We start from the raw sequence: 14,861 nt of genomic DNA, 5'->3' as shown, positions 1-14,861 counted from the left end.
CCACAATTATTTTGCTTGAGTTTGAAATGCACTCTATGCTGCAAATAAAAGAAAATTACTCGTATGTTCTCCTACATATTTATGTTATCGTAAGCTGTATACAAACAGAGACAAGACAAAGTTTTTAAGGTTAAATATATAATTTATTGATGGGAGGCAAAAAGACCTTTGAAAAATACACTATTGTGACTAGTAATGTTGAGACAGGACATAATCCTGAACAGCTAGAAATATCAAAAGGTTACCACAAATATATATAATTTAAGTCATCGCCATCCCGAGCATTCTAAAGCAGTCAGTTTGTTTTAACCCTATCTGAAGCTCTTGGTCCGACAGTGACGCACAGTATTTGAATTTCTGCTCTCCTTTTTAACACTTTCCTTCACAAAAAACATATATACAAAATAATAATATAAACGAGCTAGAGTTTGGTAGTAAATAAACAGCAGCACTGAACACCCCACCCCACCCCCAAAGAGGAGGAGGAGAACAACAACAATTACCATGTTACTAGTATCAAAATCTATACACCATTTTATAATTAACATTTCTGACAAAAGGTGCTGTAGCCTCAAAATAAAAGAAAGAAAAAAATCCTTGTTTCAAGCCTTCAGAGCAGGCATATATAATGACAGTCTAATTTCTTTTCCTCAATATCTGATCTGAGAGCAAATATTGCAACTGGCTGCATTTTTATCAATATTCTCAGACTGCTGAATAATAAAAATCAAAACAAATTGCAAAGTGCTTTAATGCCGACTGGCAGCACACTGATGAAAAACAAGTGGACAGAAGTGGTGTGCACACTCTGAGGTCAAGATATTAAAAGTACACTCATTTTACATTAACGTATCTTTCCTGAGAGCCCCAAAGTCAAGTTTAGGCACACTGTGTGTCAATGTCATGGCCAGATACAATCGTCTGGTTTTTATTCCTGAGTACAGATTGTAATAAAACAATTTCACAGATTTGTTTTTACATTATCAGTAAAACACTTCTTTGACACCCAGTGTAACTTTCACTGATCACTGGGCAGATCACCCCCACCCACCCACCCACCCACACCCCATCCTTACATTTAAGAATAGCAAGCTACGTGCTGTCACAAAAAAGAAAACAGTTTACAAAAAAAAAAAGTTTTTTTGAATTGCTTTTTATATTGTAACATATGTAAAAGTCATGCAAATGCAAGGTCAAAGAGTTTAGTAAATCTTCTGGATAAATTCTATTGCAAAGAGCTCCATATATCACAAAGTATTCTTCAAGAAATTTATGTTTTTACCAACATACAAAAAAAAAGCAATTATTCTTCTCTTAATTCTGGTAAATATCAAAGGACAGTAACCAAAAACATTGGTTCCTGGCTACAAACTTATTTCTACATTCTTCTTAATTTAAAAAAAAAAAAAAAAAATTCATACCAATGATTTTAGTAACAATAACATTGATTTTTTTTTTTTAAAGTCAACAGACACTTTCATTAAATATGTCATTCTGACCTGATACCTTAAGGTCAGTATTTAATCAAACTGGTCTACAATTATATATGCTTAGAAATAAAACCTTTAATATAAATGACAACTCGGTTTGGATTCACTTATGACAACAAAATATCACATAGAAATTATTGGAAAGTAATTTTTTTTTTTTAAAAAACAAAAACAATCAGATTTGTTGTCAAACAAAAAGTATGTAGCAAAAAAAATTATAAAGCCATGCTCTGGTGGTAATGAATTCATTGTTTGTTTGTTTTTCGAAAACAAAATATGAATGGTAAATTATCATTCAAGAGTAGGAAAACAAATCAAGACCATTTTTTTCTAAGCCTGTGAATCTTCATCCGCCCCAACAAGCAGCATCCCTGATAGTGTTATAAGATTTAAAATAAAAATCTTTATCAACAAAAAAAATCTACCATCTACAAATGACCTGCAGCCAACGCCATATATACAGTATTTTCAACAATGCTGTCAGGCCACCTTGGTTAAACATTATGTTTCACCACCTCGCTCATCTAAAGAAAGGCGAAGCAAATCAAAGTTAGGAAGAAGAAACAAACGTCACCTGAGTAGCAACTCTCAGAATTTGAAAAATCTAGATACTTTTTTTTTTTTTTAGCTTCTCTTCATACAACAGTGAATAAATCTGAACATAAAATTAGGAGAATTTCTAGAATAGACTTTTTTATTTTTTACGTCTTGTAAACCGTTGCATTTAACCAATACCAATATAAACTGAATATCTGATACCATTGTTGAATAGCAATAGAACAACACAAGATTTTTTGTTCTGTTGGTCTGTACTGGTATATACCTATCTAAAGAAATGATTTCCATTGTCATTGGGAACTTTAATATTTCAATAAAATGTTATTATTGTCTTTCAAGTCCAAAGCATGTGCGTCTTGTCAGGTCTGCTTATAGATAAAGCTCTTAAATTAGTCCTAATTACTTGGTCCTCTCTCTGGATGGAACATTTTCTTTTCAGTATGCAGTCAACGTTGGGTCTTCCACAGGCGGTAGGGAATTTATCGTGCTAATTGAGCGAAACGAGAACACAGCCGGATCACACAAGAACCTAGCTGGTTGCCTTGCTGCTGCGCTGACATTCAGACTCTGGGAATAAATAAATAAAAGATGATTATGAATAGTTAAAATCTAACAATAGAGGGCGCTTTTCAATAATTCACTGCTCTCTAGGAAAATGCAATGCGCATGATTGACCAGGAAGCTAAAACGCCCCTTTATAGTAACACTAAACACAAAAATGCGAGGCACTGTCCATCTATACTCCATGAATTAGACATGCACTACAGCAGTCTGCAAAAATGAATTGAAATTTGGACGTGATATTGATTCCATTTTGAAAAAAAAAAAAAAGAGTAAAGTTTACATTGTCAACACACAAAAACGGCCACAAAAGAGACCATTTTATATTTAAAGCGGCTTTCTGTTAGCCTTCTGGGTAAACCACGGCTGTCTACATCTTGTCAATTACGACATTAATTATTAAAGTAATATATTTCCCAATCAATAGAGAGAGGTAACACATGTGCAAGCTACCAAGCTGATGAGAGCACCCCCCCCCCTCTCTCTCTCTCACTCACTCTCGCTCTCGCTCTTGCACACATGTATATTGGAATACATTTGTCCATTTCTACTGATCGCCAATTTACCATAAAGATAGCCATGTCGACAGGGCACAAACATTTCAGTGTTATTTTTGAGTGCTTGATAAAAGAATCATGCACCAATCTAAAGTGCTATCCTGTATACGCCAGTATACAATAATGCAGGATTATCAAATTTCTATTTTTTTCATACTACTAGTACAATAACTAAAACACATACAAGAACTAAACGTAGCAGGGGCAGCAATTTGAAGGGAAAAAATGTTCAAATATTTGTGGTTATTATCCGATGAGAATGCCACAATGGTTTATTTAGGTTAAATAAAGCTCTATCCCCACCAGGTCACACAACTGGACCTCAAACACGCCAGTTGTGAACTCTCTGCCCCCCTCCCCCAAAAATCTTCAAGACATTCCAATATTGCAATTTTCCCACTGAACTTATCAGTTATACATGTCACAAATGAAGTGTAGGCAAGATGCAGAGAAATAAATCGGAGTCAGTTTTATGGCTTGAAACACAGGAAACTATGTAAATTGCAAGGCAGTGATTATCAAAAGAATCCAGACCACTTTAAATGTGACCGACTTCACGAGGTTGAACTTCACTAGACAAATAATTCCTAGCTAAATGTGACAAGTGCAAGTCGTAAAAAAAAAAAAAAAAAAAGATAAAAGTTACCAAATAACTCTTGAGCCACTGAAAGTACGGCTTTATTGAACATTGGTGTCCCGGTGAACATGAAGAATAAAAACATACAACTGATTTAGATTTTATATTTTAGGTTCAAAGCCGAGTTAATTCAACAGCTGCAGTGTGATAAATTCAAAAGAAAACAAATGCAAAACAAACACAAATAGTATTTATACAGAAAACTGTTTAACGGCCATTGTTATTCAAAACTGACATTGCACGGCATATACCTAGATAGATGGATGGATGGATGGATGGATGGATGAATGCACCGCCCCGCTCTTCTCATTCGCCAAATGAGTACATGATTGAACATGACAAGGCATTTGAGTATGTTCTGGTCATTTTTTTGTTTACATCCTCTATAATACAAAATTAATGAATCCCCTGAAAATCCCCCCTTCTGCTGCTGCCACCTGGAACGTACAAATCTAATTCATCAGACCTTTGGCGCAAATTTCTACTTAATTGTATTTGAGGTCGCCATCAAAAGAGCCACCATAGTCATTCCCTAATAAAGACAGAGGAGGTTTCTTTAAATTCAATTTCATTTTCGCATTTCTTTTAAAATGTGAAAAAATATAAAGTAAAAGGAGCTTGATGACTGATGAAAATTGCCTTTGCATGGCATTACTACCCGGTCATTATCTCTATCATTCAAATCCCCTTTTCCCTCTCTCTCTCGCTCACTCACTCACTTACTTACTATTAACATCAACTCTTTGGCAATTTTAAATGAGGCACACAAGTTCAAATCAAATAAAAAGCCAGCATCTATACTAGGAGGGTTTTCAAAACAATGTCATCTCCCTGTGGACAATTTCATGTGTAAAGAATGACAGCCTTGATTAAAACTGTATCAAGTGAAGCAAATTAGGCACAATGAACACATGGCAGGCTAAGCACTAACAGGTTGAGGTTGCACACAATGTACATTGCTGACTAGATCACACGTTAATATACTATATAAACAATTTTTATTATTATTAACCCATGTACGAACCCCTTTGTTTGTTTTCTTTCTGTTAATATATCCTGATCACAGTGACAAATTCCGGTTTGAATTGACAAAACACTGGGAATATGAAAACAATACAGGCACACTGTCATAAGAGGGTTAAAAGGCGTCAAAGTGGAATGTTTTTGCAAGCCAATCACTGGCAGTAATTGTTTATTTTTCATCCTGACAAACTGCTGGTGGAAAACCAGGGGCAGTGACAGAGCTGTGAAACATCTATACCATAGTTACAATGAAGACTTGTGTTAAAATAGACCAATGATGGTCACAGTGCAGGGTAGAACAAAGACAGCTGGGTTTTATAGCAGTCACTGCATGAAACACAATTTTTGTTTAACAACTGTAACTATTTTATAACCACTTTCATTGCTAATGTCTCATTCACTGTCAAAATACCAAGTTTGCAGACAGTGGCAGAAACATTAATACATGTACGAAAAAAACTTGCTGCATTTCAAATTTTGGAAAATGGCTATGAATCATCAATTTGGATAAATATCAGAGAAATTTAACTCCGATTGGTCTAAAATGATTAAACATTAAACATTCAAGTGAATTAGCTATTAAACGAAACGTGAAAGTGCACATATGTGTTCACATGGGGATTTCGGAAACCCAACATTAGACCTGTCATGTGCTGTACTGAGCGTTTCATCAACTGCTGTTGTTCAGTGTACTTTTTCTCTCTCTCTCCCCCCTCTCTAAGAATGATGTTAATCAAAATGAAATCCCAAGCACATACTGATACATCTCGTATATATTATATATCTTGTATATTACAAGAGCTCAGTTGTTCATGCATCAGTGGCTTCACAAATTCCTGATCTCTTCATCAATCATCAAATGACGCTTTACTTCCACACCAAATATTGTACTAAATTTTCTTCGAAACCTTGCTCTCTCTTTTTCTCTTTCTCTCTGTATCATATGTGCGGTCAAGCAAGGATAAAATAGAGTAAAGTGTGGTGGCATACCAACAGAAGTAACCCTGCATTCATAAAATAAGTCCAAGATAGAGGTGAAAGACAGAGGAGGGTTTACAACCTATTCCGTATTAGCAGACAATTGTTAAGCAACATGTAATTACCTAAGTTCCCCAGAGTGGATTTACAAAGATTTATGATCTACAGCAGAGAACAAACACACCGCCAGTCTCTCTCTTTACTGACTTCACACAAGAACAAGCTCACTGGCATTGCAAGGTTGATTTATTTTCTTTATTAGACAAAATGTCACCATTTTTTTTTTTTTTTTTTAATTTTCAAATAGACATCTCCATGGGGATTGCGATACCTTTCTCAATTTCCCTAAAGTGAGCGAGCATGTATGTATTATATTTTAGTGATAATTTATTCAACGTGGGAGCAAGAAAGCTGATTCATATTGCCTGGAGCCTGGAGAGCAAAAAGGAAATTCAATACTAACTGCATTTGCATACTTGATCTAGCCATCCATTGAGTGCTGACCTGGCTAAGAGTGGACTATAGTGTCAGCTATGCAATATACTGAGGTGTCATAATCTTAACAGTATTGTAAGTCAGTACTACAGCTAGCAATGGAAAACCTGAGAGGTGAAGATCCCTGATACCAATTCACAATATTTTTTTTTTATTTTTTTTTTCAATAATACCTTTGCTGTCTTATCTCAGGATTACCGATACTGACATCTGCGCAACCACCCATATAGGAGTATATGGCACACCCTCACTCCTATTAGAAACAAGTTAGTTGATGTTCCAACATACAATTTCCATGACAGCAGTATGGGAGAAACAAGTGTAGAATCATTAAATTTTTACAAGTATAGAATTTCACAATTGTAGCAAACAAGAATAAATCATGAATTTGAAACATTCTGTGTTGCTAAATTGCGGTTCTGCATCATTCTTTGATTTTAATTAGAAACTGCGTAATACAATACCCACAAAATTGCGTCACATGCAAAAAAAATTACAAAATAAATCACTCTCAAAACATAATGATTCTACAGTACACAACCAATTGAGCGAGGACAACACAGTTTTTCCTTCTGACTGACCTATAATTAACCCTTGTACTGTCAAACTGTTCAATTATTGAACCAAGATGAAAGTGTTAAAAAGCAGACAATAGACACATTGCTATTAAAAAGAGGAGTTGATTACAGCCTCCTAATTGGTTGTGCTAAATCACTACTATGTATTCCCATGAAAATGGCTATAGGAATTACTACTGCCTCAATTCTAATGCTATGTGGCAAGTATCAACATTTTATTAGACTTATACAAAGTTAGTTATGTTTGAACCATTTTAATAATAACATTGAGAATACCAATCCATTATTATTAAACACTATGAATTTAGCATTTTTTTTTTTTTTTTGCTTTTTATTTTTCAGCGATAGCACTAATAGGAATGAGGTTGTGTTCTAATGAATGTAACCTCCCATTCACTTCATCACAAATACACTTTTGAATATACGCAAAGCCGATTTCTACAGCTGACAGATCCAGGCATTTTCGTTCTCTTTTTCTCTTAATAAGGGATAGACGACGATTTGTCATGATATTAGTCGGTTACCATGGAAACTCATCTTCTGACAGAGATTTACTCTTTGTTGATGTGCAAATAGAACTCTTGATGAAATTTTGCATTCAATTCCAGCAAAAATGTGTTGATTCATACACATTTCTCATATTTTGGAACATCGCAACGAAGATTGCCAATGTCAAATACTGAAAAATATTGTTAAAACATAAAGAGACTACCCGGAATATGGCCTCAACATCAAGAAATAATACATAGCTTCTCTGTCTCTTTATTTTTTTCTCTGGGTTGCCATTAGTTTTATAATTGGAAAAAAAGCATAGTACAAGTACCCAAAGGCCTATTATGTTGGCATGACAGCATATTAACAGACTTTCCTGAATAGAAATTCTAAATTATGCGAGCACATGGCTTTTTACAAATACTGATTTTGAGAGATAGGCTGTGAAGCAATGAGGGCCTGCTGCTAAACTTGTACAGTACCACTCAGTATATATATATATAAATGCACTGTAAATAAAAGACAGTGGAATAATCACATTTTAATTTCATTTGTGGAAGCTAACAAGAAAGCCAGAGAAAAACTAGTGGCAAGTGACTGCATTCTTACACTGGCAATGACAATGACAATGACTGACAGACCAAATAAAACCTAATCAATTAATTCCATGCTGGGCTTTATTATAATCCAAAATGATTTTCCTATCGTTCATTATCCACCTCTAGTCTGCTTCTCTTCTGTCACAAATACAACATTTTCAGATGGTTCTCATACCACGCACTCAACTTTTGTTTGTTTGCTCTGAAGCCAGGGCAAAGATTTCTCATAGTTATCTAAACATTCGGAACACACAGAACACATGTTTAAATTATGCCCCCCCCCCCCTCAATTGAGAAGAAAATTGCTAATCTGTTTAACCTTTCTTTGTTCCAAATTTTTTCTAGTATTTTCATGGGTGTCTATGGCAATATTCATTGAGAATGACGTTTTTATTTTTTTATTTTTATAGCCACATGGTTTTTTTAGCAGACCTCTTTATACATACATGTAAATATAAGGCTGAAGAGTGGGATTCGTCAGAGTTGAACTGTGGTTCAGTTTTTACAGCCACTCTGCAGGAGACAGTCAAGGACATTAAAAGAATACCTCAGATTAAAGTTCATACCATAAAAAAGGTAATATTGATATTGGTGCAATTGAAGGCAGTGTACTCATGCACTAAATTACATCAACGTGAATAACTGAATAACGTGAGGATGATTAATTATTGGCTTCAAAAGTGAAAGCAAATGAGTCGAGAGACCACAAAAATGATAATTGTTAGTCCATCAAACTGCTGCCACCACTAAGTCTGGATTCCATCATGCATTATTTCAGGGTAAACTGAGAGCTGCACCTGTGAGCAATAACAAGTATTGCAACAACACTGCTATAGTGACACCAAAGCAATTTTCAACATGATTAGCATAAACGCACATGAGCTTGTCAGGTGAGTTAAAAAAAGATTTCTAATGAACAAAGACATGTTCGTGCTACCCTGTGAATTTAATAGCAAAGTGGCGCATTTGGGGTCGAGGGAAAAATGTAACCAAGTAAATAAAAATAGACAGTCCCTTCAGGCGGAAGTAATTTCCAAGTCATTCATAATCATTTGAAATTAGTCAATTTAGAGTGCGAAAACAGGATGAAGCGATAATGATTGCCTTGTACTATCTGAAATCAATGTTTGTGTCTAATGTTTATTAATTATATGCGTTTGTTCGTAATTTTCAGAATTTGCAAGCGAAGACTTTGCTCCAGATGAGATTACACAATTGTCGAAGTAAAACCTGATTATTGTTTTTCTCACACCATACAAGTAATGAGAATAACAATGTTCAGCAAAGTACAGAAGGATTCCACTTTCACAAAGTGATGACAAATCGGAAGCAAAGAAGTAAAAACAAACAAATTTTAAATTTGCTTGCTGCAATATTAATAATTGCCTTTAGTATGCAGTAACAAAAAAATGATTCATCTTCATCTAGTTTAAGTACACAAACTTCTAAAGTAAAGAGTCAACTAGAAAAGGAAAATAAGTTTAATCACATTACTGCAGTTACTGACAACTAGAGCGAATATGCCAGTAACACAGCGACATTGAGTAATGTAGAATTCATTCCATGCAAACCAATAAATATTTCAAATCACGACACTCAGCTGTCAAACTCAGAGAAAATTAAACCTCTCAGCAAGTTGTCCTTGAGTTTGTTCTACACCTTTAGAATTATGACTAGTTTTATTCTCAAGGCTGCGTATGACTAGATCCCATTTATTTACACACGCTGTGAACAGCCAAACAAAAGTGAGAACAGCAAACTATGACCAAGATGCCATGAGAATATTAATGAAAGGAAGAACTGAAAAGACATACAATTATGTTTCTGAATGCTTGAAAGTCAGATGATGTGTAATATTAGTACGGGTACGTGTTATTTAACCGAAGGACTGGAAACGTGAAGTGTAAGGTGGATGGCTCATAATTAAGCTGCTACATTTGTAGTTTAATTTAACAATAAATTGTTCTGGAAACATAAAATATAAAATGTATGATAAACCAATTATATGTACAAGATATCTATTAGAAAATTTCATTGCATTCAAGGCATTCAAAATAAATTTAGAAATAATAAAGATTAAAATGGTAGAGATTTTCCAATTGCCCAATTAATTATGCTCACATGCCTGTCAACTCAACTGAACATTGAATACTTCAAAATGTAATTTAATGGAAAAGATTGCATTGTCAATAAATTCACAATGACATCAACTAGGTCAGATTTCATTGCACTCTGCAACATACATAGTTTGATGCAGTAAAATCATTTGAACTATTGTAACCACTTTAATAAACAGAAGTTTACAACACTGACAACAATGACCACAAACAGACATCGTCTTAATATAAACTTTCAGAGCTAGTTCTATACAGGGTAACAAGCAAGCAAGAAGGAATTTATTTGTTTTTTAGGGGCCAATGAACTTGAACTCATTAAAGGGCTAGATACAATAACAAACAGGCTATTAAGACTACCAGATAGATATCTAGCAGAGTGACAAGCACTACTTCAAATCAATCAACACTGTATTATATTTCTACATACCAAGTGTGTATTTACACTACATATAAATACATATTTATGTATATAGCTTCTCTGACAGGAATGTACCATTTTTCCTCAAAGGGGAGACAGGGATGCAATCTTTAATAACAGCTTCACCCCGCACATTCCTCAGTTTAATACTGAAATACACATCAATCAGGTTTCTTTTCATGCATTTTCCATGTCTAATTTGTCAGAAACTGGGAGGGAGCAAGTGAGCTTGCGGCACCTATACAGACAGACTTGTGTTTATAATTCCCTATAGTATACATAGTATACAACACACAGAAAAAAAGAACAAAATGAATCTTTTGTCTAGTTGAATCTAACATTGCAAATCTACAAAAGCCTTGAAAAACAACTCCCTAATGATTTCTGGGTTGTCAAAGTTTTTTTCTCTCTCTTTTTTTCCCCAATTTACCAGCACGGCTGAGCTAGAGCACAGAAGGGCATAGCCACACATATGTGCTGCAAGGACCTACCAGTAAGACACAGGCTGGCCATACTAGTATGCCTGGCACGCAAGGGCCACAATGTTGCACCTGTATGCAGATTGTTCTTTGTCCAGTACAAACACCCACCGGAAATAACCCTGTTTTGCATGCCTACAGAATGGACACTCTCTGTCCATTATTTTCCCCTACTACATTCCCTTTCATTAATGCAGTTACTCATAATAGCCATATTGACCGCCCACAAGATACCTAATTTGCAGCACACGCTTGCCAGTACATACTGTAGCATCAAAAGTAGGTCATCAATTTACAAGTCCCACAAATGCGAGAAGGAGGAACTAAATTACACTATACGCATCAAACAAGGAGATTTTGAGAGAGGGGGAAAAAAAAAGGATCACTCTGTTCATCAGGGATTACAAGTATTTGAGTATTGTGGTGAAATGTACATGTAGTACAATCCGGATACAAGTATTAGACCAGTGCAAGGATCATATTAAATTAGTTAGTTTCAGGTCTATTCCTATTGACTATTGCTTAGTATTGCAGCGACTGACAGACATTTTACATTTGCCAATTCTCAGTTCGAGAAAAGACAGACTCCAGGGCGTACAGTAAAGGGGAAACTGCTAGATTATCGGCAACATTTGATACCACATAGCCAACATGTTAACAGGTCACCAACAGTTCATGCAAAGATGATTAAATGAAGGGATAATGATTTTGTAAGGATTCCCACTTAGAGAGAGAAAAAAGGCTCAAAAAAAAAAATGTCATTCACGCCATATGAATGAATGCCTATAATGCTAACATTGAATATTGAGAATACAATGTGGCTCAAAAAGTAACCGGAAAAAAATATGATAGAGATATCTAAAAAAAAAAAAAAAAAAAAATCTATTTACTTCACCCGCTATCTACTCTTATCTAGCTAGGTCTGACATTTAAATTAAAATTTTTCTTTAACTTCTACAGAATACTTAGCACAGTAGTATCATTGTGTCAACGTGGAACTATGTGACAATGGAGTGTGAGGCTCCTGGGCTCACCTGTATGTAAATGCAGCGCTTGCCGTACTGTATATAATGTCAACTTGCATACATTCCACATATCATTTGAAATAATGGAATCCTCGACTCAAATGAGTGATAGCAGCATATAAATTTCAATAGTATGACATTGTGCAATTATGCCACTACTACATACCCTTGTATTAAATCATTGAATACATCATTGTAGATCACATGGATGAGGTAATAAAATATACATACAATAACATAGGCATCGCTTTCACGCAATAGATACTGCAACACAGTTGTATATTGTGCTAGAGCTTTTTTTTCCTGCCACAACATTTTAACTAACTTTGATTTATGGTCTGATAAAGTTTTGCAAATTGGTGTTTATTTTCTCCCGTAGACAACAGGACCTAGATGTTTGGATAGCAATCTGTTGGTAGACATCTTGGATTAATTGAGACATGAATTAGCCTACAATGGTGTACTCAAGTAATGATCAAACTTAATTGATTACATTTTAATTTTTTAGGACAAAAAGGCCACCAAACATATTGTTACAAACAACTGGCTTTGCCTATATGAGCCAATCGGGAACTAATATTTTTAAGTGTGGCCGAATCGGTTAATACAACTTTACGATAATGTCTCAAGCACATTGCATGTCCTAAATGGATTTTAGGGAAAAATAAATGTTGGAAATGGCATTAGCAATATGTAAGCAGTGTATTAACTATACAATAAGATAAAACAAATACACAGACAGCATGAACCCAATCTATGAGTTTCAGTTCTGGACCTTGTCTGCTTAGATCATTTAAAAATCAAATTCAAAATACAATTCTACACAGTTCAATGGATACAAATTGTACTAGATGTTCTGAGCTAGCTCTATTACATTTCAAACCACCTGCTATGCAAATCCCATTTTACATTTCAGTTTATTGTTAAAACTGAAGTCAGAAAACGCACAACAGAAAACAAGATTGACTTGGTAGTCTAATACACTGAACAGGTAAAAGATCAGTAGTATGCATCAGGGAAGCAAACAGGAGACAAAAACAGACATGTGTCAATGGAATGGGGGTAATTCTGTCAGCGTCTGTACCATGTTTCCATCAGCGTAACTCGCGCTCTATGAAGCATGTGTGAAATATCCCGGTGATCCATTTCAATGAATTATGGGGACAAACAACAACAAAAAACACTGAAATTCTACAATGATTTTATCCATAGCCCTTATCAATGCTACCAGAGACTTCCTGCTACATGCAGTATAAAGTCCCTTGCCTGATGACAAGAAACCTGATCAGTGAAACCAGACGCACAGAAAAAGTAACAAATTCTTTCTGAATGGTCAAAACACTGAAGTTCTAAAACTTTAAACACGAGGTACTTAAATCATGTTGATTTTCAGCAAAGAAAACCGAAAAAAGTTTTTCCAGTCTATGGGACATATACTGACTGTCTCATTCATTCACAAGTACTACAATTAAACAAAACTCGGGATATCAATGGCCAGAGCCATTTTTTGCATGATTTTTGGCTTGTTTTTTATTAATACCAGCAATATTTTCAACACATCCAAACAAATGCTTGCCAGCAGTCAGACAGGCAGGTTCTTTCAATGGCTTTCACCCATACCATTAATATGCTTGTCTTTCAACTCCTACATATTTGCATATGATTGGTGGATCACACACATTATATTCTTATCAAAATACAGAGCTATAAACTGTATAATAAATGTTGACATATGACTGCCGGCAAGTTAAATTTCCTCTTTTAAAATTCTATGGAAACAAAAGGGAGACATTTTTTTCCAATAAACAATGAAAACTAAGAAAATGTGGATATTAAAAAAAAAAAATATGGCATGGCAGCTTCAATGTAGGGCCATCACCAAGACAACAGCATTCACAAAACTCCTGAGAATATGCTCATCAATAAGCAATGAATTTGCCCATATTGAATTTTCACAACTCATTTCAAGAGACACTGAACCGTGAACTATTCCTGCTTCCCCTCACTAGAACGAAATTCATGAAAATTATACATAAAGTAGAATTCTACGCTTTCTTTGTTGAAAAAAAAAAATTCAACCTTCCCTTTATAATCTGCATCATCAGTCACGTTAATCTGACCAATTCCATGTAAATAAGGATAACTGCTCGGATATCTAGGTCAGTTCCATCTGTCATTACAGTACAAACCTCTACTCATCAAGAAATTTGTCCAAAATTAAAGTATGTTTTGGGCTTACTATTCTATTTGCTGGTTATGAATACTGTCAGTTTTGAAACATTTAATTACATATTCTTGAATTGGGAGACAGAGCCATGTCACCACTTAGACTTTTACATTAAACGATACGTCTAGGAAATCTGCAAATTTGTGATGATAACAAAAAATGGGCAAGAAATCAAAAAAGTATTTTCTTGTTGTAAAACCATTTTTAAACAGCTCAGCAGCAGTTAGGTTAGCCACAAAAAAACTATCCAGCGAAAAATAATATATTAATTTTCTTAAATATTAATATTAATAGTGGCGCCAATACATGCCATACATTGCTTCTTTTGTCCCTCAACAAAGATGACATGTACTATGGTACTAACAAAAAAAGCACAGGTATGTTTTAAAGTACAATTTCTTATAATCAAGAAAGACTACAGGTACTATTTAATTTGAATTTTCTTATACTAGATGATAATGTAAACAGAATTATTTCTTAAACAAATTACTTTGGTGCATTTTAAAATGATTAGGTTAACAAACTTTTTAATAACAAAGATGATGGGTGTTAACACTAACCAGATTTTTATTATTAGTCTAGATTCTGTCATACTGTTTTTTCCAATGTGCTTTGAAGTTCTTGTTT

At 34.7% G+C, this 14,861-nt stretch overlaps 1 protein-coding gene across 3 annotated transcripts in view; it reads right to left on the bottom strand.

The window, feature by feature from the left end:
* Window positions 1-2,335: 2,335 nt before the first annotated feature.
* LOC100366878 (uncharacterized) overlaps window positions 2,336-14,861 on the bottom strand; it is a 30,838-nt gene continuing 18,312 nt past the window's right edge. For all 3 annotated transcript variants that reach the window (XM_006823679.3, XM_085492855.1, XM_085492862.1), the window contains one exon: window positions 2,336-2,615. In XM_006823679.3, the coding sequence (XP_006823742.1) occupies window positions 2,484-2,615 (132 nt within the window). In that variant the 3' untranslated portion in view covers window positions 2,336-2,483. The remainder of the gene's footprint in view (window positions 2,616-14,861) is intronic.

Source organism: Saccoglossus kowalevskii, chromosome 2 (genome assembly GCF_978046115.1).
Source record: "Saccoglossus kowalevskii chromosome 2, keSacKowa6.1, whole genome shotgun sequence".
Taxonomy (NCBI): domain Eukaryota; kingdom Metazoa; phylum Hemichordata; class Enteropneusta; family Harrimaniidae; genus Saccoglossus; species Saccoglossus kowalevskii.
This window is presented reverse-complemented; position numbering and strand designations above follow the sequence as displayed.